At 42.7% G+C, this 27,984-nt stretch overlaps 1 protein-coding gene across 4 annotated transcripts in view; it reads left to right on the top strand.

The window, feature by feature from the left end:
* creb1b (cAMP responsive element binding protein 1b) overlaps positions 1-27,984 on the top strand; it is a 128,761-nt gene that overhangs the window by 64,537 nt on the left and 36,240 nt on the right. For 3 of the 4 annotated variants that reach the window (XM_069933903.1, XM_069933899.1, XM_069933901.1), the window contains 2 exons: positions 4,357-4,500; positions 23,571-23,671. In XM_069933903.1, the coding sequence (XP_069790004.1) occupies positions 4,357-4,500; positions 23,571-23,671 (245 nt within the window). Of the gene's footprint in view, positions 1-4,356; positions 4,501-5,667; positions 5,758-23,570; positions 23,672-27,984 lie in introns of those variants that run through there. The other variant, XM_069933902.1, reaches the window with a different exon arrangement.

Raw genomic sequence — 27,984 nt, 5'->3', positions numbered from 1 at the left:
TAACCATGTTGAGGAACTTGGGGGGGCATCCGAGGCGCTCTAGTATTTTCCAAAGCCCTTTCCTGCTCACGGTGTCGAAGGCTTTGGTGAGGTCAACAAAGGTGATGTAGAGTCCTTTGTTTTGTTCTCTGCACTTTTCTTGGAGCTGTCTGAGGACAAAGACCATGTCAGTAGTTCCTCTGTTTGCGCGAAAGCCACACCGTGATTCTGGGAGGACATTTTTGGCGACACTAGGTATTAGTCTATTAAGGAGAATCCTAGCGAAAATTTTTCAGTTATGTGAAGAACATATGACAAGAATTATTAATGTTAAGTATAGACTGGTTCACTACATTTGGAAGGACATTGAGATTTTGTAGGGGAGAATCATGCTTACGGCTGAAGAGAAAACAGCCTTTTGAAGCAGCTCTTGTGACCAGCCATTTTTGTGGAATTCAGAGCAAAGCATGCTCTGTGAATGACTGGGCCTTTTTGATGGATTGACCTGCGCCAGGAGGGTCTTTTGGGAAGCAGAATTCTTCATTTTGATTGTGACTAACTGTGGAGATCACTTGGAGAGATGCTTCATTTTAAGTATGACTAGCAGTGAAGTTACTTGGAGAGACCAGTGCCAGTGTCTTGGAAGCTTCGTGAAGGCCTCCCATTTTGAGTCTCACCTACAAAAGGACCAGGAGTGTTATGGCCACAGCTTGTGTGGATGGACATTTCTTCAAAGGCATTGCAAGGAGAATTTGAGCCTGTAGCAGCCACAACTCTGGTCTTCCCATCAGTTCATTGTTAATTGTGGGCATGAAATTTCAAAGGTCTGTGCTTCAACACTGAATTTGAAAGACTGAACTTTGAAGTAACTTTCTAGATTTTGACCTGGACTCTAATGGTTAGTCTCTCTCTTTTTCTCTCTCTCTAATAGTTTAAAAGTTGAGACTAAAATTTAACAGTGAGAAATAAAATCAGGGTATGGTCACAATGTCCTGCTGGTACTCCTCTATCTCTTGCCTGGTGGGAGCAACTGAAAGATGCTGTGTTCAGGGTGAAAGGAACACCCTGATTTTGTGCTCCGAGACCATGATGAAAGCCATCATCAAGTGGCACCTTCTTGTCAGTGACCTAAATTGGCATTAGTGAATAGGTTTTAATAGGGCCACCCAGCTGTCAAGCTCGGGTTTGTTTTCAGCATGGTCAAAGAATTGCATTCCAGAGGTGAGCTGAAAGAAACTACCCTCAACATGATGGCAATGAGGAAAAATACAGGAGTGAGATAGATCAGCTAGTTGAGTGGTGTCACAACCACCTTGCACTCAATGTTAGCAAAACTAAGGAACTGATTGTGGACTTGAGGGGAAGTCAGAAGAACATGAACCAAATTTAAATTTGAGGCCCCAGAACATCTCTGAAGATCTGTCCTGGGCCTCCATGTTGATGCAATCACGAAAGAGGCCCACCAGTGGCTGTACTTCATGAGGAGATTTGGTATGTCACCAAAGACTCACAAACTTTTACTGCTGTACCATGGAGAGCATTCTGACTGGTTTCATCACTGTCTGTTATGGAGGTGCCAATGCACAGGACAGGAAAAGGCTAGAGAGAGAGAGAGAGTTGTTAACTCAGCCAGTGCCATCACAGGCACCAGGCTTCTCTCCATCAAGGACGTCTACAAGAGGTAGCGTCTTAAGAAAACAACATCTATCCTCAAGGACCCCCACCACCCAGGCCATGCCCTCTTCACATTGCTCCCATCAGGAAGGGTACAAGAGCTTGAAGATGAACACCCATTGGCACAAGGACAACTTCCCTCTGCCATTAGATGTTTGAATGGCCAATGAATTAGACACTACCTCACTTTCTCTTGCACTAATGTATTTATTTTTAAATGTAATGTAGAGCAATATTTGCCCCTGTAATTCTGCAAAACAACAAATTTTGTGACATGTTCATGGCAATATATACTGATTCTGACATTTGAGCAAATGTCACATCAAGGTACCCTGATAAAACTAAAGTGAAAAGGAAACCATTCCATTGGTTCAGTTTGAAGCTCACTTGCAGAGTGAAGTCAATCATCCCAGTCCTAAGATATCACTGCAGAGGTCCCACAGGATGGTTTTCAAAATCTAACTATGTTGCATTGCTTCATCAGTGACCTTTTAATGAGGTGGGAAGTTTAAATATTGCTGCTGATTGTAGTTTTCAATTTTCTTCACAACTCAGTAGATGAAACAATATAAGAGATTGCTTTATTGTCCTGTGATAAAACAGGTGCAATACACAAAATTGCCTTTAATTAAGTCTGCAGTAAGATAAAGCGACACCATCAGCAGATACTGCCCCTTGCAGTCCAAGTAAGAGAAGCAAAAGAGAGCCCCTCCAAAGTCCCTGTGTGTCTATGGATTTAGCTCCAGTGCTTCCGCAGTCACAGACTTCAATCCAAATCATCAACAACCCAAGCTTCAGATCCAAACCTCCAAAACCTGGTACCCCTTCAGCTAGTCTCCAGCAGTCCACACCCTGGTGTGAGTGCTTTGGCCGCAGTTGCCAGCAGCCTGCGTGGATTCTTCTCATGTCACCATCAGCCCACCTGTGTGTTCTTCATCTTCCGAGCCCCTGGTCAGCATCCTTTAGGGTGATCTCCTCTGCTTCTCCTTCTCAAACAGGAGATGGTCTCATTTTTTGGTGTATTGCACCAGTCCTCTACTTCCCCAGAATCTGCAACCCCTCGCGGCTGCTGCCAAATTCAGGTGCCAGACCCTGCAGTTGCAAGATATTAAAATAAACCACCGTTGGCTTCTTTAACAGGCCATTTAAACCCTGTATGGAGCTGTCGGCAATTGGGCTAGGCAGTAGAACCCTGCAGAGGCGTGCTCTCCGCGTGTCCGTGGCAGCGCTGCCATTTTTTTTCATGTTCATATACAGCAAGGCATAGATGCCATTCAAGCATGGGCTGAAATCTAGCAAATAAAATGCATCCTCAATCTGTCATTACTCTGCAAGTATGTCACCATTGTCCAGAAACTCTACTGTAATTGGCAAAAACAGATAAAGCTGATTTCCTATGATAAATAACTTGCCTCGTAATGCCCAAAGTAATAGCTTTTCTACCATCAATAAGACAGAAATAAGAATTGTGATGAAATACTCTCCACTTGCCTTTGTGAGCATAGTGTCAGTGATTTTCAAGTAGTTTGAAGTTATCTGGGACAAAATAGCCTACTTGATTGGTATTCCATTAACAAATCTAAATATTAGGAAAAAAACTACACAAATGCTGGGGAAACTCAGCAGGTCAAAAAGTGCCTTTATGTAGCAAAGGTGAAGATACCTCACCAATATTTCTGGCTTGAGCTCTTCATCTAAATATTTATTCTTTCCAATGCTTTACAGTGGCTGCAATGTCCATCACCCAGTGGTTACTCATAGCATCTACCAAACCTTCAGTTTCTGCCATGAAAAACAAAGGCAGCAGGCTTAAGGGAATACCCCTTTCTCCATCCTGACTCAGAAATGTTCACTGGGGAATTTCATCCTCAACAGCACTGAGGGAATATCTTCAGCACAGCATGAGTGGCTACCAAAGACATGGTAGATTAGGGCAATTAGGGATGAGTATTAAGTGTTTGCCACATTGATGTCACATGCATATCCCAAAATGAATGGGTCAGGAGTAGAAGAGCTCAGAGTTCCAGATTTATATTGGAAACGTGTGGCTATGTAATTTACAAGGACACCCAACCCCAACCAAGCAATTTTTCCTTGCAACCGCTGCAACCGTGCCTGCCTATCCCGCATCGGACTTGTCAGTCACCATTGAGCCTGCAGCAGACTTGGACATACCCCTCCATAAATCTTTGTCCGCGAAGCCAAGCCAAAGAAAGAAAAGTAAAAGGAAGAATTTGAATGCAAGGCGGACCTTCAGATTCAAGCCATTGAGGCTTGAGCGGAAATGACTGGAGATTAGAGATGTTCTAAATACTTAGCAGGTCAGGAAGCATGAATGGAGTGAGAAATTTGAGACTTAAAATTTAGATTTTAAAATTTAAATTTAGAGATCCAGCACGATAACAGGCTATTTCAGCCCATGAGTCCGAACCACCCAATTTACATCCCATTAGCCTACACGGCCAGTATGTTTTGAACAGTGGGAGGAAACTGGAGAAAATCCACAGACATAGGGAAAGCATACAAACTCCTCACAGGGTGGTATTTGAACCCTGGTCACTGGCGCTGTAAAGGCGTTGCACTAACCGCTATTTGATTTTGAAGAAATTGTCTCATTGTAGTTTTTGAACTTCATTATATTGTTTATATAGGTGTATAGAATATTTAAAATGATTGATCTGATTTTGTTGCGTGTGTTTGCAGGTAACCATGCCTGGGATCCAATCAACAACCAGTCCAACGGTAACTTTAGTGCAGTTGCCGAATGGCCAGACAGTTCAAGTCCAAGGAGTCATTCAAGCAGCTCAGTCATCAGTTATACAATCACCTCATGTCCAGACTGTCCATGTAAGTAAAATGACAATAGTAGTGTTATCAATAGAAGCATATTGACCCAAAATATAAGCCATATACTGTACTAAGAACTGTTTTGTCCAACGTGTTACTCATATTCAAAATAGTTTGAGCAGAAGTGGTGAGGGAAATTGGTTTACGTAGATCAAGGAAAGAGTGTTTATGCATGCGAGTCAAGAAGTTCCTAGTTTTCATTTCCTTTATAGTTTATTTGGATTGTTTTAGTGAGGATTCTGGTTGTCCATGTTTAAAGCTAGCTTCCACTCAGAATTTTTAAAAAAATTATAAACTTGGCAGCAGAGACCAGAAGTGATCATTGGTATTTTCCTTCTTGTTTATCTGCTTTTATTTGGTATCGCTGAAACAAGCAGTGGTAGTTTTTTTTTTTGCTGAAAGTTGAGAGGATAATGCTGTATTAGAAGCTTTACTTAACATGAAGCTTTATTTTTATAATTTTATGAACTGATAATATGATTAAATTATTTTGCTTGGATTCCATCTTTCATGAAATGTCTCAATTAGCATTTTTTGTCAGAAATACCTGGTTTTGAATATTTTAATTTTTTAGATATACAACACATTAACAAGCTCTTTCAGCTCACAAGCCCATATTACCAATTGAACCCAATTAACTTGCAGCCCCAGTACTTTTTGAACTGTGGGAGAAAACCGGAGCACCCAGAGGAAATTCATATAGACACGGAGAATGTAGAATCTCCTTTCAGACCGTGCGGAATTGCTGGTTGCTGACACTGTTATAACATTGCTGTAACTGCTATGCTGATCGTGCCAGCCTAATTTTCTCGCAATAGAATTGTTATGGGATAGGAAACTGCCATTAGGCCCATTGTGTCCATACTAGCTCCTTGGGTGACAGTTCTGTCTGTTCAATTTCCCTGCTCCCGCAGAAAAACCCTTTCAGTTATTTCATGTGAATTTCCATTTTCTTTTTGAAGGCATGAATTGTTTTATTGCCTCCCAATGCTGAAAGTTTGAGTTTTAAAAGCTTCCCATATCCCTTAACCCTCCTTGTATTTTGTGTCCACGTTCAGTCTTTGAAACCTTGACAAATCCAAATGGCTTCCCTCTCTTTATCCTGTTGAACCAGCAGTGATCTTGTTTCTCTGCCTCTGTTTTTCAAAGGAAAAGAATATGAGATTTTGTAAGGTAAACCTTGCAGCTGAAGATCATCACTTGTGGAATAATTCTCGGATGAGAAAAGCAAAGAAAGGGAAATGCTAAATCTCTGAAGTGAGTAAATAAAAGACAGTCGTTTGAAAGGCAGTCTTTGGTCCTCATTCAAGATTTTCTGATTTTTATTTCTTTTAGTAGAACTTTGCCCAGTAAATTGCGCAGTACAGTGGTGCAGATCCCTGTGACCAAGTGGATGTTTAATTTAAATTTAAATATAATTAAAAATTTAAAATGTTTACATTTAAATATAGGCATGCAGCTCGGGAATAGTCTCTTCTGGCCCATGAGTCCGTGCCACCCAATTAATCTATAACCCCTGTACGTTTTGATGGGTGGGAAGAAATTGGAGCATCCAGAGGAAACCCACTCAGGTACAGGGATAACGTACAAACTTCTTACAGACAGCACCAGATTCAAACCCAGGTCACTGGCACTGTGATAGTGTTGCGCTAACTGCTACACTGACTGTGCTTCCAGGATACTCTGTTTTACCCCGCACTCCAAAGACGTGGTAGATTAATTGGTCCACACTGTAAATTGCTCCTAATATAGGTGATAGGCAGGAGAGTTGGAGAAGGGGGTGGGATTTGCTTTGGGGGTAATTGTGAGTAGCAGTAGGTTACAAGGGAACAAAGGGGGGAAGGATATTAATGGGAATCCTCTGGTAACTGACAGGGCTGACTGCTTTCTTTCTATGTCATAAGAAAATTTGAAAATATAAACTCACCTGTATTCTCAAATTAACCTATAGCAGAGTTGATTTGTCTAGTTGGATGTTTGTGTACAAAAATGTAAGTGGGTTTAAGAATTCTAAGTATTTGGGGTCAATTTCTGAACTTTTGAACCTTCAAGTGTTGTGCAAAAACACACAGGAATAGCCTTCATGTACATTGATGTACTTTATCTTAATACCACATAGCTATTTAGTTCAGCTGGATGCTTTATAAGTTTTCTGCACCAGGAGAAACTAATTAATGAGACTGTTCAGGTAAGTCACATGATGTTTTTTTTTTCATTTTATAGCAGGGCTTTACACGAAAATATTGTGAAATTTTAGGGCAAGATTAACTATTTCACATAATAAGGCCGATGCATTTTAAACCAAAACAGAAAATGTTGGAAATACTTAATTTTCGGGTAGAGAAACATTCAGCTGCCCTTTGTCAGAACGTAACAGACAAAATAAATATCAGGGAAAATGAAGAAGGGTTATGTCTTCAGGGTAAAACCAGGGTGATCTAGGGATAATCTGCTTCCAAAGTTATCTGGTCAGTGAGCAATTCAAGAAGCTGGAGAAAAGGCTGAATAGGCCCTTTGGCCCATCCCATCACTGCTGACCAAGTTGAAATTCTGGGTTAGTCCCATTTGCCTGCATTTGATCCTAAGCCTTTCCTGTCCATAAATCTGTCCCAATGTTTTGAATGTCAAAATTGTGCCTGCTTCCTCATTTCCCTCTGGCAGTTTGTTCCAGATGTGGACCATGCTGGGAGTTGAAAATATGCCCCCTAGGTCCCTCCTAAATTTCTCACCTTAAAGTTATGCCCTGTAGTTCTAGAATAAACTACCCTGGGGGAAAAGATTGGGCCTTTACTTCGCAGAAATTCACAGAGCACAGCCTAATTAGGTATGTCCTCCACTCCCAGAGAGGATAAAAAAGGAAAGAAACAAAAAACAAGCTGAGCTAATATTGAAGAGAGATTACTGATACAAACCAAGAAATCAAGTAGGAGACACGAGACAACTATAACCTGTTGCAAATAAAAGACTGCTAGAGGAACTTCGCAAGTCAAACAGCATCTATGGAGCACTGATTCATTGTCGCAATCTGAAATATTGACTATTTTTTTGCCTTTGAAATCCTGTTATCTGAAGTTGAATATTGAATCCGGAAGGGCTGCAACGTGCCTGGATGGAAAGAGAGGCTCTTCCTTAAGCTCGTGTTGGACTTACTGTGACGGTATAGGAGGTAACAGACTAATGGTGGGAGTGGGGAAGTGAATTGAAATGGCGGCCAGCGGAAGATTCTGGGTTGCTTCTGCGGTCTGAGCACAGGTGTACCGTAATGCCATCACCCAATCTGTGTTTGGTTCCTCCAAAGTAGAAGAGACCACACTGAATGCAGTACACTAGATTGCAAGAGAATAATTGCTTCTTTTGCATGGTGTGAAGGGAAAAGCTGTAAGGATAAATATTGCATTATCAATGGTTGCAAGGGAAAGTTGAAAGAAGAAGCAGCAGAGATTGGTGAAATGCATATATCTAACCAATAGTGTGTTCTTCGGCGCTTGATGTCCTGTTTTGCGGAAACTGCCAAAATGTTTGGCCTGGAAGTCACCCTGAAGAAAACTGAGGTCCTCCATCAGCCAGCTCCCCACCATGACTACCAGCCCCCCCACATCTCCATCGGGCGTACAAAACTCAAAACGGTCAACCAGTTTACCTATCTCGGCTGCACCATTTCATCGGATGCAAGGATCGACAACGAGATAGACAACAGACTCGCCAAGGCAAATAGCGCCTTTGGAAGACTACACAAAAGAGTCTGGAAAAACAACCAACTGAAAAACCTCACAAAGATTAGCGTATACAGAGCCGTTGTCATACCCACACTCCTGTTCGGCTCCGAATCATGGGTCCTCTACTGGCATCACCTACGGCTCCTAGAACGCTTCCACCAGCGTTGCCTCTGCTCCATCCTCAACATTCATTGGAGTGACTTACAATAGACAATAGGAGCTGGAGTAGGCCATTTGGCCCGTCGGGCCAGCACCGCCATTTTAGATCATGGCTGATCATTACCATCAGTACCCCTTTCCAGCCTTATCCCCATAACCCTTAACTCCGTTACCCACAAGAGTCTTATCTAACTCTCTTTTGAACATAGTCAGCGAATCCGCCTCGACCACCCTCTGTGGCAGAGCATTCCACAGATTCACACTTCTCTGGGTAAAAAAATGCTTTTTCATCTCCGTCCTAAAGGGCCTACCCTGTATTCTTAAACTATGCCCTCTAGTCCTCGTCTCCCCCATCATTGTGAACAAGTAATCAGACTTCACCTTGTCTATCCCCCTGATGATTTTGTACACCTCAATCATGTCCCCCCTCATCCTTCTAAACTCCAATGGATACAAGTCCAGTGTTTCTAGCCTTGCTGCAAATGACAACCCTGCCATCCCTGGAACTAACCTTGTAAATCTGCGCTGCACACCCTCTATAGCTAGTATGTCCTTCCTCAAGTTTGGAGACCAGAACTGGATGCAATACTCCAGGTGGCGTCTCACCAGGGCCCTGTATAACTGCAGAAGGGCGTCTCTGTTCCTATACTCCAATCCCCTCTTTATGAAAGCCAACATTCCATTTGCCTTCTTCACAGCTTTCTGAACCTGCATGCTTCAGTGACCGGTGAACAAGTACACCCAGATCCATTTGCACTTCCCCACTCCCTAGCTTGTCTCCATTTAAATAATACTCAGCTTTCCTATTACCAACATCGAAGTACTCAAGCTGGCAGAGTCCACAAGCATCGAATCCACGCTGCTGAAGACCCAACTGCGCTGGGTGGGTCACATCTCCAGAATGGAGGACCATCGCCTTCCTAAGATCGTGTTGTATAGCGAGCTCTCCACTGGCCACCGTGACAGAGGTGCACCAAAGAAGAGGTACAAGGACTGCCTAAAGAAATCTCTTGGTGCCTGCCACATTGACCACCGCCAGTGGGCTGATATCGCCTCCAACCGTGCATCTTGGCGCCTCACAGTTCGGCGGGCAGCAACCTCCTTTGAAGAAGTCCGCAGAGCCCACCTCACTGACAAAAGACAAAGGAGGCAAAACCCAACACCCAACCCCAACCAACCAATTTTCCCTTGCAACTGCTGCAACCGTGTCTGCCTGTCCCTCATCGGACTTGTCAGCCACAAACGAGCCTGCAGCTGACATGGACATACCCCTCCATAAATCTTCGTCCGCGAAGCCAAGCCAAAGAATCATGAATATGTGGCGGCACACCACTAGGCAGGCGAACCGGCCCCGCTTGTAATCAAAATGGCGCAGTCGGGGGTTTCCCCTTCTTCTCAGCACAGGGTTCAGAAGCCCGCACTGGGGGACCACGTGACGCCCGGGTGACATCAGCGCCCCCCCAGCGTGGTCTGGGCTGGGAGTACATCTACCCCAGCAGCCTGCAAAAATTCAGTTCTGTTCACTGAGCTCAAACCATCTTGTTGTGTGTTCTTTCAGTAGTAGTGTAGCTGCTGCTACAATTGGTGACTCCAACTGGTTCAAACGTCTTTGAACCCATCATGCTGCCTGACTTCTGGGTTCAGGAGCCGGAGACCTGGTTTGGCCATGCGGAGGCTGTTTCACCTCCAGCAGATTTCATCCAACACGACCAAATTCTACCACGTGGTCGCCGCCCTGAACTAGGCCACCGCCAAACGCGTGCTGCACCTCGTTAAGCACCCACCTGCCTTCATAGCGGCGGGCGTAGCTCCCTCGGCCGTGATTGTATGGCTCAGGAATTGCATGGACTCTTTCCCAAACTGGCACTTGGCTGGGTTGATGGTGGGGCCGAAGTCAGCCAGCCAGGACAAGAGGTTGTGCAGGTGAGACTTGTGATGTTCCCGGTCTCTGCTGGCGACAAGGATGTCGTCCATATCAATGAATACTGGCTCACAGGATCCCTCGGACTACCCAGGCGCCAACGTGCCATTCGGATGCTGCACCTCGACGCCGCTATCAAGGAGTTCCCATGTCGGACAAACTCGAGGGGCTGCAGGAGTTCGCGGGTATGGTCAACTTTTAAAACTGATTCATCCTGCCAAGTACAAATCACTCACCTGGGCCCCAGAGGTCTGCAGTGCATTCGAGACCACCAAGGACGCCTGAGCGAAGGCTACCATGCTCGCCCATCCATACTCCGACCTGCATATGGTGCTCTCCATTGATGTCTCTGTCACAGCCATCGGCGTCGCCCTGGAGCAGCAGGTGAACGGACAATGGAAGCCGATGGCATTCTTCAGCCAGCTTCTCCCCCCACCAGAGTGCAAGTACAGAGCTTTTGACCGTGAGTTACTGGGCATGTACCTGGCGGTATAGGATTTCCACTATTTCTTGGAGGGGAGGACTTTTACCATCAAACCCCTCACCCAGGCACTCGCGATGGCGAAGGACCCCTGGTCGGCCCCCCAGCAGCGTCACCTCTCCTTCGTGTCGGAGTTTACCACCGACATTTGGCACAAAGCAGGGAAGGACAATGTGGTCACCGATGCACTCTCGTGACCGGCCATCTGCGCGCTGACGCCCGGCCTCGACTTCAATCAGCTCACCCGGGACCAGAAGTCCGACAAGGAGACACGAGCCTTCAGGACTGCCATCACGGACCTGCGGTTCTGAGACCTCCAGACTCCGAGCGATGGAAGCACCATCCTCTGCGATGTCTTCATGGGCACCCCGCGGCCAGTGGTTCCCCAGCAGTGGCGCAGGCAAGTCTTCCATCACATCCGTGACCTTTTGCACCCAACCATCAGGTTCACGGTCCGGATGGTGACAGAGCGGTTTGTCTGGCACGAAAGCAGATTGCAGGCTGGGCCAGAACATGCACCCATTGCCAAATGTCCAAGGGCACCCATGCAAGAGTTCGAGCACATCCGGGAACGGTTCAGCCACATTCACATGGACATAGACGGGCCCTTACCCGTTTCCTGGGGCAACCATTACCTGACCACACCACTCGTTGGCCCGAGGCGATCCCGATGCCAGACGCCTCCACGGACTCCTGCTCCCGAGCGCTGTTGCACGGTTGGGTCACCCCGTTCGTCGTTCTGAATCACCTCACCAGCAATCGGTGTGCCCAGTTCACCTCTGCGCTCTGAGCACAGCTCGCTAACGGGTTGGGGATCAAGCTACACCACACCACGGCCTATCACCTGCAGACCAATGGGCTGGTTGAGCATGTGCACGGCCACCTTAAGTCAGCATTTATGGAGCGCCTCTCCAGTTTTGACTATGTGGACGAACTGGCTTGGGTGCTCCTGAGCATCTGCTCTACGCCCAAGGAGGATCTGCAAGCGTCATCAGTTGAGCTGGTCTACGGCGCACCGCTGGCACTTCCTGGTGAGTTCATCAACACACCTCACAACCCCCAGCGGATGCCCCACGAGCTGCTTCCCCACCTCTGGGCCTGTTTGGACTCCTTCGTACCCCCACTGCTGCCCAAACACTGCACACGGCCATCTCACGTCCCCAGCGAGCTGTTTTTCGCAGAGTATGTTTTTCTTCGGTGGGGCACGCCCCCGGCACCTCTGCAGAGACCTTACAAGGGGCTGTACAAGGTTGTCCAGCATTCAGGGTCGACGTTCACGCTGGACGTCGGCAGCAGGGGGGGGACTGTTTACTGTGGACAGGATGAAGCCAGCGCACCTCGACCCCACCGAACCAGTGATTGTGGTCCAGCCCAAGAAGCGAGGCCACCCAGCTAAAAAGGACATTGGCGCCGGTTCGGGGAGGGGGGGGTGCTATGTGGTGACACACCACGAGGCAGGCGAACTGGCCCCGCTTGTAATCCACGCGGTGGGGCAGTCGGCCAAAATGGTGCTGTCGGGGGTTTCCCCTTCTTCTCAGCACAGGGCTCAGAAGCCCGTGCTGGGGGACCTTGTGACGCCCAGGTGACGTCACTGCCCCCAGTGTGGTTCTCAGCCAGGTCCGGGCTGGGAGTACAAGTCTAGCCCAGCAGCCTGCAATAAATCAGTTCTGCTCACAGAGCTCAACTTCTCTGGTTGTGTGTTCTTTCAGTTGCAATGTAGCTGCCGCTACAAATAAACTGTTGATACTGTGCAGGATAATTTTAAGAAAATTGAAACAGCCTTTTCTGAGTGTCAAAATCAGGTAGAACGTAATAGAGAAAAAATGGAAAAAGTGGAAGGTTCTTTTGTAGATTGGGGGATTCAAAAAAGAGATTTAATGAAGAAGATTGATTCACTGGAAAATCAAAGCTGAAGGAATAATGTGAAAATAGTTGGTCTTCCAGAGGACATTGAAGGTGCTGACCCTGTAAAAAATTTTAAGCCCTGGATCCCAGAGGTGTTGGGTAAAGAGCTTTTTCCTGAAGGCTTGGAACTGGATAGGGCTCACAGAGCTCTGAGAAGGAAACTACTTCCAGGACAAACATTGAGAGCAGTCTTGGTTCATTGTTTAAAACCAAGATAGAGAAATGATTTTATGTATGGCAGTACAGAAAGCATGGCAGAATCAGTCTCCATTAATGGTTCAAAATAACAGAGCGTTCTTTTATGCCGATTTGAGCCAAGAGGTTATTAGAAGATGACGAGAATTTAATACGGCCAAAGATGTTTTGTGGGGAAAAGGCTACAAGTTTGCTTTTTGTTATCCTGCAATTTTGAAGGTTTTTTATGGAAATTTTCAATCTCAATTTTTTGAGAATGATCTTTATGCTTTGGTTTTTGCTAATTCTTTGCCGGAATTGCGAAGAAATGGACATTCTCCTCCGTTGTATCCTAAGAGGAGGGGAAATGGAAATGGACATGGGCATGGAAAGAAAGAAGAGTTGACACAAAGTCTTCTTGATGTTGAAGATCTGGAGCAGTCGTTGGGCTTGGAATCATTGGGCTGAATATATGGACTATATTTTATTGTGTTTAATTAAATAATAAATATGTATCTAGCTGGGATGGATGGATGACACTGAAAACTTTGATAGTCATCTGCCGCTAGTGGGTTTACCACACCCAGATTTTTAGGGTATTACTACCTTTGAGTGGTTTTTAAAATTTTTTTTAGGGTTTTTGGAAGAATTATGGAGGGGATCGTTATTTTATAGTGTATAAATATATTAGTAGTTAAAAAAGATGTCTAAATTGAATTTTGCAACTTTTAATGTTCAGGGGTTAAATAATCCAATTAAGAGAGAATATTGGCCTATATAAAAAAAAACATGAAAATTCTTATTGCTTTTTTTTTACAAGGAACACATTTGACTGAAAAAGAACATTTGAAATTGAAAAAAGATTGGGTTGGTCATGTTTTTTCTTTTAATTCTAAGGCAAGAGGAATAGCGATTTTGATTCATAAAAATTTACCATTTGAATTGGAATCTTCAGAGTTTTAAGTGTGAACTGTAAAATTTTTGCTGTATCTTGGACTTTGTAAAATCTTTATGTCCCTGATATAGATGATGAGCGGTTTATTTCAGAAGCTTTATTATTGTTAAGTCAAGCTAATGAAAATATCTTAGTTGGTGGTGATTTTAATTGGATAGAAATCCAAAAAGTATAAGGAAATCAAAGATGGCAACAGAAATTAATGAAAGATTTGAATTTGGTGGATATTTGGAGAAAAGTTAATCCAAGAGAGAAAGATTTTTCTTTTTATTCTTCACGACATGATTCGTTTTCTATAATTGATTTATTTTTGGTATCATCACATTTACAAGGTAGAGTATTAAGAGATGAATATAAAAGTAGAGTTATATCAGATCATTCATTATTACTTTTTTCTTGTGAAAGTTCGGAGGTAGTACGTTCATCGTTTAAATGGAGGTTTAATGCAATGTTATTGAAAAAACCAGAGTTGTTACTTTTGTTAAAGAACATATCTCTTTATTTTTGACCGAGAATGTTAATTCTGTGGATAGTCATTTTTGTAATATGGGATGCTTTAAAAGCTTATTTGAGGGGGAAGATTATTAGTTATTCGACAAAAGTAAGAAACAATATATGGCAGAAAGTTTAGAGTTAGAAAATAAGATTGCTGAGTCCGAGAAAGATTTTCAGAAAGATGTATCAGAAGATTTTTAAAAAGTCGCATTAGCGAGGTTGAAATTACATTATAATACTTTACAAACTTATCAGTTTGAGCGCTTAATTAATCGATCTAAACAACGTTATGAATTGGGGGAAAGAACTCATAAGGTACTTGCTTGGCAATTGAAAGCTGAACAGACGTCTCGGATTATTAATGCTGTTAAGAAGAATTCAAAAGTTACTTATAGACCTCAGGAAATTAATGACCAGTTTTATTCATTTTATTTAAAATTCTATACTTCTGAGGGGAAACAGGATAATGGTTCTATTGACTCTTACTTATCTAATTTAAAGCTAATTTAGATGGAAATGAGGTTCAGGAATTGGAATCTTCATTTATGGATTTTGAAATTGAGGAAGCTATTCAAGAAATGCCTAATGGAAAGTTCCCAGGGGATGATGGATTCCTTGTGGAATTTTATAAATTTTTTAATGATGATTTCTCTAATATATTTGGAGAAGTGTTGAATCAAGTTACTGAAGATTAGAAGTTACCAGAATCATGTTCAAGTGCTTTAATAACTGTCATTCCAAAAAAAGATAGAGTTCCATTAAAAGTGTCTTCATGTAGATCTATTTCTTTATTAAATGTAGATTATAAAATTATAGCGAAAGTATTAGCTAATAGACTTGCTAAATATTTACCTAAATTGGTACATATTGATCAAACAGGTTTTATTAAGAATAGAAATGCATCAAACAATATATTTCGATTAATTACTTTGGTATATGCATTAGATGCAGAAAAACCTTTTGAGAGTTGAATGGGATTTTTTTTAAGTGTTAGAGAAATTTAAATTCGGCCCTTCTTTTATTGGTTGGGTTAAGGCTTTATATACTAACCCGATTGCTAGGGTGGTGACAAATGGACAGATTTCTTTACCATTTAATTGACTCGTTCAACTCGACAGGGCTGCCCTTTGTCACCAGCCTTATTTGCGTTGGTTATTGAACTGTTAGCTCAGGCTATTAGACAAAATGAAGAAATTGGAGAGATGAGGGTTAAGAATGAAGAATATAAAATTATCTTATTTGCGGACGATGTGTTGCTATATTTGATGGAACTGGAACGGTCGTTGAAACAATTGCAAGAGTGTTTGCTGAAATTTGGAGAATTATCGGGATTATAAAGTTAATTGGGATAAAAGTGAAATTTTACCAGTTGGAGTGGGAGATTATTCTGAATTTAAAACTATTACAAAATTAAGATGGACAAGTAAAATTAAATATTTGGGTGTGTTTGTGGATACGAATTATCAATCATTATATCAATTAAATTATGTACCTATATTAAGATGGATTAAAGCAGATTTGATTAAGATCTTTCATTAACTTTGATTGGTCGGACTGATTGTATTAAAATGAATATTTTTCCTCGAATTCAATATTTTTTCCAGACACTACCTTGTTTACTTTCTAAAGGCTTTTTTCAAAATTTGAATAAAGCACTGCGAGAGTTTTTACGGAAAAGTAAATTAGCTCGAGTGGCGTTGCATAGACTTGCATGGAAGTATATATTGAGCAGACTACAATTACCACATTTTCAAAACTATTATGAAGCAGCCCAGTTTAAGTTTATTAGTAGATTGATGGATTTAGGTCAGCCTCCCAGCTGTGCTAAAGTGGAGATGGCGTGTATTTCTAGGGTTGAAATACATGAATTTATATTGATTTGGTTAAAATAAAACAGGGTGTTAGGGTCAAAAGATAAATTATCAATTTTAACTCCATTGTATAATAATCAGCTTATTCCTTTTTCCAATGTTTAATAATCATTTAAAGATTTGGCATTCTAAAGGTGTAAAGACAATAAAAGATTGTTTTGTAGAGGGGCAATTTCTTTCTTTTAATCAATTGAGAGAAAGATTTGATATACCTGTAAATTCTTTGTTTGCGTATTCTCAACTTAGAGCTTTGATAAAAGATAATTATGGTCGAGAGATGATTTTACCTACTTTGTTGAGATTTGAATCTTTGATTTCCTCTATACCGAAAAAGGGTTATATTTCAGTTACGTATACATCCGGTACCGCACGGATGGCAGTCTCTTCAATCTGAGGCGGCTGCAAGCTCACACCAAGACACAAGAGAAACTTGTCCGTGAACTACTCTTTGCAGACGATGCCGCTTTAGTTGCCCATTCAGAGCCAGCTCTTCAGCGCTTGACGTCCTGCTTTGCGGAAACTGCCAAAATGTTTGGCCTGGAAGTCAGCCTGATGAAAACTGAGGTCCTCCATCAGCCAGCTCCCCACCATGACTACCAGCCCCCCCACATCTCCATCGGGCACACAAAACTCAAAACGGTCAACCAGTTTACCTACCTCGGCTGCACCATTTCATCAGATGCAAGGATCGACAATGAGATAGACAACAGACTCGCCAAGGCAAATAGCGCCTTTGGAAGACTACACAAAAGAGTCTGGAAAAACAACCAACTGAAAAACCTCACAAAGATAAGCGTATACAGAGCCGTTGTCATACCCACACTCCTGTTCGGCTCCGAATCATGGGTCCTCTACCGGCATCACCTACGGCTCCTAGAACGCTTCCACCAGCGTTGTCTCCGCTCCATCCTCAACATCCATTGGAGCGCTTTCATCCCTAACGTCGAAGTACTCGAGATGGCAGAGGTCGACAGCATCGAGTCCACGCTGCTGAAGATCCAGCTGCGCTGGATGGGTCACGTCTCCAGAATGGAGGACCATCGCCTTCCCAAGATCGTGTTATATGGCGAGCTCTCCACTGGCCACCGTGACAGAGGTGCACCAAAGAAAAGGTACAAGGACTGCCTAAAGAAATCTCTTGGTGCCTGCCACATTGACCACCGCCAGTGGGCTGATATCGCCTCAAACCATGCATCTTGGCGCCTCACAGTTTGGCGGGCAGCAACCTCCTTTGAAGAAGACCGCAGAGCCCACCTCACTGACAAATGGCAAAGGAGGAAAAACCCAACACCCAACCCCAACCAACCAATTTTCCCCTGCAGCCGCTGCAACCGTGTCTGCCTGTCCCTCATCGGACTTGTCAGCCACAAACGAGCCTGCAGCTGACGTGGACTTTTACCCCCTCCATAAATCTTCGTCCGCGAAGCCAAGCCAAAGATAATTTGTTACAAGATAGTATGGATAAGATAGATTGGGAGAAATCTAAACTTAAATGGGAGAGTGATTTAGTATTTAATTTTTTTCTGAAGATGATTGGGTGAATATGTGTCAGGACAATGTAATTAAATTGACTAATGTAAGATATGGAATGGTTAATTATAATTTTTTACATCAATTATATTTGACCCCAGAAAAGCTTAAAAAAAATGTATTTAGTAATTCAGATTCTTGTTTTAGATGTGGCTCATGTATTGGAACATTTTTACATGTTGTTTGGACTTGTGTTAAAGTTCAATCATTTTGGCAAGAATTAAAGTAGTTTTGGAGAAATTATATAATTTTATACTACCCTTAGACCCAACGATTTTTTTGTTGGAAAATTTGTATTCGCTAAGGGTAATGGGATTGGATAAAATTCAAATTGCTTTTGTACTTATTTGAAAGATTGAAGAATTCGCATTGCAGGATCTCTGTTATTTCACCAGTATGTGCTAATGGCTCATAAAATGCTTGACTATTGTCTTGCTGGATTCAGTCTGTCTATAACCCTTTCTGCAAAGTGCTCACAGAAAGGTCACCTCTGGGTTTTGTTTATACTTAAGATAACAACTTGAGCAGATGGAAGAACTCCTGTTGTTTGCTGGAGAAGGTGAGGGTTTTGTAAGTCACATGAGTCACATGCTTTTCACTGGAGTTTCAGTTGGAGAGAGAGGTCACAAGCTCTCTCAATCAGTGTGTGTGGGACACTGAACAGTTCAATCCAGGAAGAACTAATGAAAAGTTCCAAAGCAGTGGATGGCTGGAAGTGCTATCTGACTGATGTTTCTCTTGGAATAAGAGGAACAGAGTGGAGCTTTGTGGTGGCCTAGAGGAAGAGGTTACCATCTGAAAAACCCTGGTGGGGCAAGTTTCATCAGTGAGACCTTGAGGTGACGAATGGTGGTACCTCAGTTGTGGAAATCCTGAAACAACAAACTCTCTGCAAACCCTACAAGAACTTTCCTGAGCAGTAAACATTTACCTTTCAAGCACCAAAGCCTGGTGAACTTTATACATATTAAATTCTGTGCACAGTATAAGAATTGCCTGCAACCAGACTACTTGGAAGAAGTGAAATTGAACCGTGAACAAAAGAACTTTTCTTAAATTTACACACACATTACATACACGTGCGCTTGGAATTAGAAGGGGGTTCATTTGGGTTAGTTAAGTATAGAGTTAAGTTAAAGTTTGATTCTTTTTTTATGCTTGAAGTTGATTGAAACTAATTTTTGTTTTAAAAGCCACTTGTCTTGGTGAATGTCTATTGCTGCTGGGCTTTGGGGTCCTTTGGGCTCGTAACAGTGAATGGTTTCCTTTGCATCACTTCTAACGATAACTTTTCCACTGTGAGAAGTTGTGCCAAATTTGTTAGAAACTTCGCAAGTGTACGTTCTGGAATCTTCCCCTTCCACACCTGTAATAATTAGCAAGTTCCATCACTGTAATTATCAATGTGATAATAGCTTCTATCAACAAACTCTTTATCTTTGAGCCATCAAATTTTGACTTCAGATTTACTCAGGGCCAAGTTTGGCCAAGCTTAAATGTGTCTCACTGTTTCAGTTCTTTCCTGGTTTTATAGCCCTTAAATGCAGCTTGGATTTTTGTAGCGCCTTCAACAAGAGATGCACCTTTTTCCAAGGTAGGTACATCTTGCAATTTCTCAGGCTCCGTGCTTGTAGAGTGTTTAAAAAAAACTTTGTAAAAATAGGTTGTACTTTTCCAGCAATTGTTAGTTGAATGACCTGCTGTTTTTGGATAATGATCTTGAGTCTTCATCAGAACTTGTATCACATACTCTAGACATGTCATCTGTAGATAAATCTTTAATCTCCAAATCTATCTGCAGTTGCTGTTTCAGAGCTTTGTCATCTGGTACTCCACAGATCAAATCAAAGTTGGTACTCTGCTCCATCTTCATTTCTTTACGAAGATGTAAATCGCTTTCCTGAGCTGCCTCAGGGGGAAAGATTCGTTTGGGAGGGACTTCCTCCTCATCTATTAGTTCAACTGTAGCTTTGTCAAACTCCTGTAGAGTTTCCCCAGTCGTGGTCTTGAACTTGTACCATCCAAACTGACCAGCAGAATCTTTTGTATCTGAGGTCACCATGCAGGTGTACCTCTCTTCATCCTTAGCGTTGCAATTGTGAATAATCAGATAGTGCTTCATTCCATTAGACAATATCTCATTCTTGCTGCTCACTTTAATGGGTTGATCATTTTTCAGCCATGTTCTATTAATGCATGCCCTAGAAAATTCACATTCTAGCTTTTTTTTTATTTTTAATTTTTTAAAATTTTTTATTTTTCACACCATAAATCACATTAGCCATGATATACATTTTTTCTTTTTCACATTCTAGCTTGATGGATTTTGAGACTAAATCCAAGAACTGTGTGTCTTCTCTTGAAGATTCTTGGTTGTCACTGAGGTACTCGGTAAAGTCAGTCCTAAACTGCTGTTCCCACAGCTTATTAAGTTTCACCACTGATATTCTGAACATTATCATTTTTTTACTCCTAATGGTCCACTAATTGTCCAATCAAGCATGGTTTTGACAGTGTAAGGTCACCCTCCCACACTCCTTATTTCATCTTGTGGTTCCAGAGCTTTTGGTACATCTGAACCAATCAGCAACTCAATTTCAGAGCTCATTTCAGGTTTATGAACATTCCTCAGATAGACCACTGTTTGATATCATTTTGATGTGGGATGTCTTCTGAATGTATAGGCCTGGGAGATCACTAAAATCACTGCTGTCCACTCCAGTGACCTCTAAGCCTGAAATTATACTGGTTTCAATGACCTTCTGTTGACCCATAGTTCTCAATAGAATACTTGGCCTTCTCCCCTGAAGATTAAGCTTATTCATTAGTCCCATTATGCAAAATGATGCAGGGCCACCTAGGTCAGGAAATGCATAAGTATGCATAAGTATGCACTGTTGCATTCTCTTTCCTGTCCTTGACTTGTACAGGCACTATTTAGAGTTTGCAATTATCTTCACTGACCCCAGTAAGACCACTTGTCTAAACAGAGGCTATAGCATTGTTTTCAGCTGTTTTCACTTCTCCTTGCTCCTTCTCCATTTCATTCTTTGGTGGAAATGCAGTATCTGGGATGCTTTAAACCACTCATGTTGCAGCGGAGTCATTTCCTGCAGTTTTTGCTGATGTCCTTTACACACCATGTTCCCTTTTTTCCAACTGTGGACACATCTCCAAAACATGTCCTCCTCCACAGAACAAATAGCAGGCAAACTCTCCTTTTCCTTAATTCCTTTATCATTTTACTGAGTTCCATTACCATTTTCCATATCTGCAACTGTCACACTGGTGGTAAAGGCACTTCCTTTTATTCTTGGATGAGTCTGTGACTTTGGGCCTCCCTACATCTTTGCTCACCGAGGAAGTGTCTTTGATATCTCCAAATACTGGATCTGTTGCAATTGTGCTGTTCAAGGAAATCCACCATATCCTTAAAGGTAGCTCTTTGCATTTTGCCTGGAACTCACAAGCCACAGTTCTTCATGTATCCCTCAGCCAGTAGGGCAACTTCCTTACGATGACAAGCATATTAGCAGGCATGTCAAGCTCATGCATGTAGTTAATATTTTCCATGGCATTACAACATCCTCTTAGAAATAGGGTGTATGCCTGTAGTCATCTGATTTTATTGACAACCATGAAAGAGCCTTCTCCATATAAGCTGTAGCAATGTTATGCTCATTGCCAAAATGCTCTTGTAGTAAAGATTTAGCCTTCCTGAATCTTGTGTCCGAGGCGATCAGTAGGCAACTCCTTACAAGTTTCTTTGGCTGTCCACTTGTGTACTGTTGCAGATAATAGAGAAAATCTGTGGTTTTGGTTCTTGCTTTCAATATTGCATTCAAAGGATTTAATGAACGCTTGGTACTGAAGTGGGTCACCATCAAAAACTTGAATCTCCTTCTTGGGCTGTGAAGAGAGACGCTGTAGCCTGATTAATGATACCTTTCCATGGCTGAGAATATGTTGCTCAGTTCTTCACTGCTGGTAGCTGGTAATGCAGCTGGAGATGTCACATGTGCATGTTCACCTTGATTTCTGATGCTTGACTGGAGTGTCCAGGGAGTTGTGGTAAGAGATAGAATTTGAGCTACAGCTTTGTCTGCGATTGTTATTATTGATGTTTGTGGATTGGCAACACCATGCTTTGGGAGGATTTATCCATGTTTGTCTATGTCTTATAACTGGTACAAAAAGGATCTGTCTTAAGCTTTTTGTTTTTCTTTTGTCCTTTAGCAAAATATGACTCCAAATCATCACACACTTCAGATAAGTTACTTTGAACACCAGACCCCTTTGAGGCTCCTAGTTCCCTCTCTTTGGCCATAGTAGCAGCCATTTTTGCTTCCAGCTACAGCTGCTTCTTTTCCCTCCTTAGCTGCTCCTCTTGCTCTTCTAAGGCAAATTTATTCTTAAGCAATTTTTGTCATGCAACAAGGGTGGTCACTTCAATCTCAGCCTTTATATGTGCAGATGCAGTACTTGTAGTACTGGAAACTCTGGAGCTTGATCCAGAAGAACTTTGTTTGCTTTTCCTGCTTCCAACATTTGACGCACTGTCACCTGGTTGTATTTCATCCTGCATGTCAGATGTTGCCTCTAGTTGGATTTTCATTTTCATCCTCTTCACCACCATTTTGTGATACACCTTCAGCCATTTCCAAGTTGTGGACTTTAAATTCATTCGATGTCTTCTGCAGTGATTTTACTCATGCCTCAGCGGTAACAGTGGCAGCCATTTTGCGAGTCTCCATCCAACTGTCCACCGAGCTTGAGCACCAAGTATGCACAACACAAGCACAACTCAACAGTCCCCAATAGACAAGCGGCAGCACATCCAAACTGTGCTAAAATTAAATAAATAAACCAAAGGAATCCACAAAAGTAATCCTACTGCTTCCGATGCCTGTGATGCACTGCTATCAACTAGTGAGTTTCCATCACAGTACCAGTCACTGATATAGCAGCATGTACATAGGACATTCAGCTAGAGGATTAGAAGCCCTGGACCAGATGTTCAGACTGATGGAGGCAGATTGCAGTCAGCGGCCTGCACTCGGCATTTCCAACATGGTCGCCATATTTGTTTTCAGTATTGCTCCAAACCAAAGAAGATGGTAGGACTGTTTCCCCTCCATATGTTCCAACAGTGTCCATTCAATCCAAAATGCAGCTTTTTTTTTGTTGTTGTCTAATTGTAACAACTACAATCCATTAAAAAAAAGCCGCTCAGAGGCTAAGTGAGCTCTTTATTGTGGCACGTTGTGGAATTCATGATAAAGTCCAGATGAGTTTTAAAGTGTTTAATTAACACAAAAGGATTCGTAAAGTCTATGCTGACTTGATAACGGTAATGTGATAATGATCTTGCTAATGTAGTTTTATCACCCTCGATAAGTCAACAAAAAATATCAGAGCCATACTCATCCACCGTCTATCCCGCCGTTACACTCAATGTGGGCTAACTAATCTCCAACTGTGCATGCCCCAACAACTCCAGTGAATAGCACTTGTGCATTGGAATAACACAAACGCACGCAGCCTCCAGACCCTGGGACGCCCACAACTATGGTCAGTAACGCCATCATTTGAGTTCTGGTTCCTACTGTTGTCTTTTATGATTAAAGCTGCAATGAACTTGCAATGTTATTGACAATTGTTTTAAATTGTTGGAACAGCCATGTGTGTTATCTTACATGTTGGATAAATGTTATTGATTAAACTGAATTTTAAAAACCTGTATTTGGTGGTCTGAAAACTATAGTTTCTGTTAATCTTTTATTGCCAGACTATTTATCTTGTGGCTAAATTGTAAACTGAAAGTAAACAAGTGAGCAAAAAAAACTGATTCTTTTTATTTCAGATTTCCACTATACCAGAAAGCGAGGACTCGCAGGAATCTGTGGATAGCATGACAGACTCGCAGAAACGTAGAGAAATTCTATCAAGACGGCCTTCATATAGGTAACAGAACTTCCAAGTTGTATTTTGTGGTAGATTTGACTCAAGATTGAACCATGGGTGCCCAGCTGTTTTCCTCGAGAGCAGATTCCTTTATTGGGGCAAAAGAGGCTTTAATTGGCAGTGGGTTATTAGATAAATCCACTTCTTTCTATTTTGAAAGCACGTGTAAACAGGCTCAGGGAAAGATTGAATAAATAGGCTCTCTGTTGACAGTTTGGGTTGCATCTCTAAGCCTGATCTAAACTCAGGCAGTGAATGGTGGCTAATTTCATTGGTGCAGTGGTTTGCCTGGAAAATACAAACCTTCTTCTTTTCTTTGGCTTCGCGGACGAAGATTTATGGAGGGGTATGTCCACGTCTGCTGCAGGCTCGTTGGTGACTGACAAGTCCGATGCGGGACAGGCAGGCACAGTTGCAGCGGTTGCAAGGGAAAATTGGTTGGTTGGGGTTGGGTGTTGGGTTTTTCCTCCTTTGTCTTTTGTCAGTGAGGTGGGGCTCTGCAGTCTTCTTCAAAGGAGGTTGCTGCCCGCCGAACTGTGAGGTGCCAAGATGTACGGTTGGAGGCGATATCAGCCCACTGGCGGTGGTCAATGTGGCAAGCACCAAGAGATTTCTTTAAGCAGTCCTTGTACCTCTTCTTTGGTGCACCTCTGTCTCGGTGGCCAGTGGAGAGCTCGCCATAGAACACGATCTTGGGAAGGCGATGGTCCTCCATTCTGGAGATGTGACCCACCCAGCGCAGTTGGGTCTTCAGCAGCATGGATTCGATGCTTGCGGACTCTGCCAGCTCGAGTACTTCGATGTTGGTGATGAAGTCATTCCAATGAATGTTGAGGATGGAGCGGAGACAACGCTGATGGAAGCGTTCTAGGAGCCGTAGGTGATGCCGGTAGAGGACCCATGATTCGGAGCCGAACAGGAGCGTGGGTATGACAACGGCTCTGTACATGGTGATCTTTGTGTGTTTCTTCAGGTGGCTGTTTTTCCAGACTCTTTTGTGTAGTCTTCCAAAGGCGCTATTTGCTTTGGCGAGTCTGTTGTCTATCTTGTTGTTGATCCTTGCATCAGATGAAATGGTGCAGCCGAGGTAGGTAAACTGGTTGACCGTTTTGAGTTCTGTGTGCCCGATGGACATGTGGGAGGACTGATGGTCATGGTGGGGAGCTGGCTGATGGAGGACCTCAGTTTTCTTCTGGCTGACTTCCAGACCAAACAAAACCTTCTACGGTTAGAGTAAAACACAAAAGTCTGCAGACACTGAATGAAGTAAAAAATAATACTGAAGAAACTCAGCAGGTCAAACTGTACTTTATGTGGTAGAGATAAAGATACATAACCAATGTTTCGGGCTTTATCCCTTCATCAAGATATTTAATAAAATGATTGGAAGAGTTGGATTATTTTCAGGGTGGTAGACGTCAGACAGAAGGTCACTTAGAAGGGCCTGGTTGGTTAGGGGTTTATACAGTCTCTATCATTAGCTTAAATGAGTATTCTATTCATGTTCACAATGCAAACCTAAATGGGAAAATGAGCTGTGAGATGGTCTGAAATTTATTGCATAGAAATAGGGGCAGGTTGGGCAAGTAACAAAAATGTGATGAAATGTAATATGGAGGGAGGTGAAATTATCCACTTTGACTGGGAAAGTTTGGTATTAATTGGAATCATAAATTTAACATGGTGGTATAGTAAGTAATCAAGAAAGCATTCCTATTTATTGCAAAGCAGATTGGAATACTAGAACATGTGTCTTATTACTTTGAAACAATACTTGATGCACCATGTACTACTATTATCTTATCTGAAAGAGATACTTTTATTGTCGCGGCCCTGTGACAAAGGTTCAAGGGACTGCTACTTGAAAGGAACAAACTTGTTTTTTGAGCTGGGATTGAGTAGACTCAGCTCGTATTCTTTTAGAGTTGGAGTCAGTCATAGAGTACAGAAACTTTAGCCCAATCTGTCCATGTACCCACAACACTAATCTGATTTTCCTGCATTAGATCTATAGCTTCTGCCCCAAGGCGAGTGAAGTCTACATTCCTCCAAAGGCAGCTATTAAGCTAGCTCCAGAGGAGCTACACAGCGTGATCAACGCATATCGTGCGGAGTATCACAATCCTTTATCAGGTGTCGCCAGAGACTTCAGCCAGGGCAGCTTAAAGAAGGTACTACCACCAGCATGTCTCCCACAACACCAGAGGATCAAACACTTTGACCACTGCTACACTACCATCAAGAATTCCAACCTCTCCATTCCACACCCACACTTTGGAAAATAGAGCCACCTGACAATGCTCCTCCTCCTTGCATGCAGACAGAAACTGAAAAGCATGGAAGCAGCAGTGAAAATAGTACAGGGATGGACTGAAAAGGTAGAAGAGCAGCTTCCTGACTGTTTGGAGTTCATGAACTGGGCCACTTTAAAGGACTCGCCAGTAGATCTGAAAGAATATGCCACAATGGCCACCAACTTTTATCAGAGAACGCATGGAAAAGTGTGCTCCTACAAAGACCATCTGGATGTATCCTCATCAGAAGCCAAGGGTGAACTAAGAGATTTGCAAACTGTTGAAGAACAGATCTGTGACGTTCAGATCACAAGATTAGAAAATCTTCTGAAAGACCAGATACAGCCTCCAAAAGGCCATGACCAATGCAAAAAGACAGTTCAAATGAAGGTGGAATCTCAAATGGACACTTCATAGATGTGGCAGTGTGTGCACACCATCCCATCCTAAAAGGTGAAACAAGGTAGTAACATTAACTGTGGTACAGTAGCCCAATGTGTTCTGTGGAGTGAAATTTGCAGACGCTGTAATTGTAGTCAAAACACAGAAATGCTGGAGGAACGCAGCCAGTCTCGCAGTGTCCATAGGAGGTAATGATGTATTACCAATGTTTCAGGCCTGAGCCTTTCCTCGAGGTGTGTGGAAAAAATACAGGCATCTGAATGAAAGGCTAGGGGAATAATGTGAGGGAGAAGAGTACAGACCAACAGACAAAAGATGTTAATTAGATTTGATCAGAAGAAAGGTGAGAATTAATTTTGGATCTGTGAAAAGAGACAGAGAAAGGGTGGGGGGGGAGAGGGAGAGAGAACAGGGACAAGGGGAAGAAGATGAGGGCGCTTCTAATGGAAACCGGAGAAGTTGATGTTAATGCCATCCACTTGGAAGGTGTGCAGACGGAAGATGTGTTGTTCCTCCAATTTGTGGGTGGTCTCAGTCTGGCAGTGAGACCATGGATAGACATGTCAGCAAAGGTGATCTCCCAGTCTGCATCCAGTCTCTTGGATCTCCCAGTGCCCACTCATTTCAATTCCCTGCCTCCCCCTTCCTTTCTTCCCCTTTCTTTCCCCAGTCTTTAATTCACACACTTGTGTTTTTTCACTCATACCTTGAGAAAGGGCTCGGGCCCAAAACATCAGTAGCATATCTTTACCTCCTATGTACTTGTGAGACTGGCCATGTTCCTCCAGTGTTCTGTACTTGGTTCAAAAGGGAAAACAATGATGCACTCTTACTTGACCCTACAGCCTCAAGTTACTTTATGCTCACCTTTTATGAGGCTGACATGAGCAGAATTGTTAAGAGAGTGAATCCTCAGAAAGTATCTGGAGCAAATGGTGTATCTGGCCAAATCCTTAAAACCTATTAAAATAACTGGCTGGAGTTTTTGCAGACATTATCAACCTCTCGCTATGATGGTCTTGGGTTCCCATCTGCTTTAAAAGTGAGTTCATTGGACTGATGCCCAAGAAGAACAAATTGATATTCCTCAAGACTATTGCCGGCGGCACTTGTGTCTATAGTGATGAAGTTCTTCAAAATGTTGGTACTGAAGCAGATGGACTCTTGTCTTAGTAAGGATCTGGACCTACTCCATTTGCATATTGTCACAACAGGTCAACAGCATATGTCAACTTGCTGGCCCACCATTCAGGAACAGCTACCTCAAGCTGTTTATTAACTATCATACCAGCAAAACATACAACTAAACTAAGTGATTTGTGGTTTTGATCATCCTGCAACTGGATCATTGAATTCCTTATCGGCATACCCCACTGCAGGTCAACAACATTGCCTCCTCCTCGCTGGCACCCCAAGAAACCATGCTTTATACTCTGCTATGCATCCTGTATGCTCATGAATGTGTAGCCATGTTTGGCTCCAACTTGATCGGTAAATTTGCTGACGACATCCCCGATGTTGGCCATATATCTGAATGTGATGAGTCAGAGTACAGGATGGAGATCAAGAATCTGGTTTGATGGTGGTAGAACACCCGTGCTCTTAATCTTAACATCA

The sequence above is a fragment of the Narcine bancroftii genome, chromosome 4 (genome assembly GCF_036971445.1).
Source record: "Narcine bancroftii isolate sNarBan1 chromosome 4, sNarBan1.hap1, whole genome shotgun sequence".
NCBI classification, from domain to species: domain Eukaryota; kingdom Metazoa; phylum Chordata; class Chondrichthyes; order Torpediniformes; family Narcinidae; genus Narcine; species Narcine bancroftii.
Note: the sequence above shows the minus strand (reverse complement) of the source record. Positions and strands in the feature narration are given on the sequence as shown.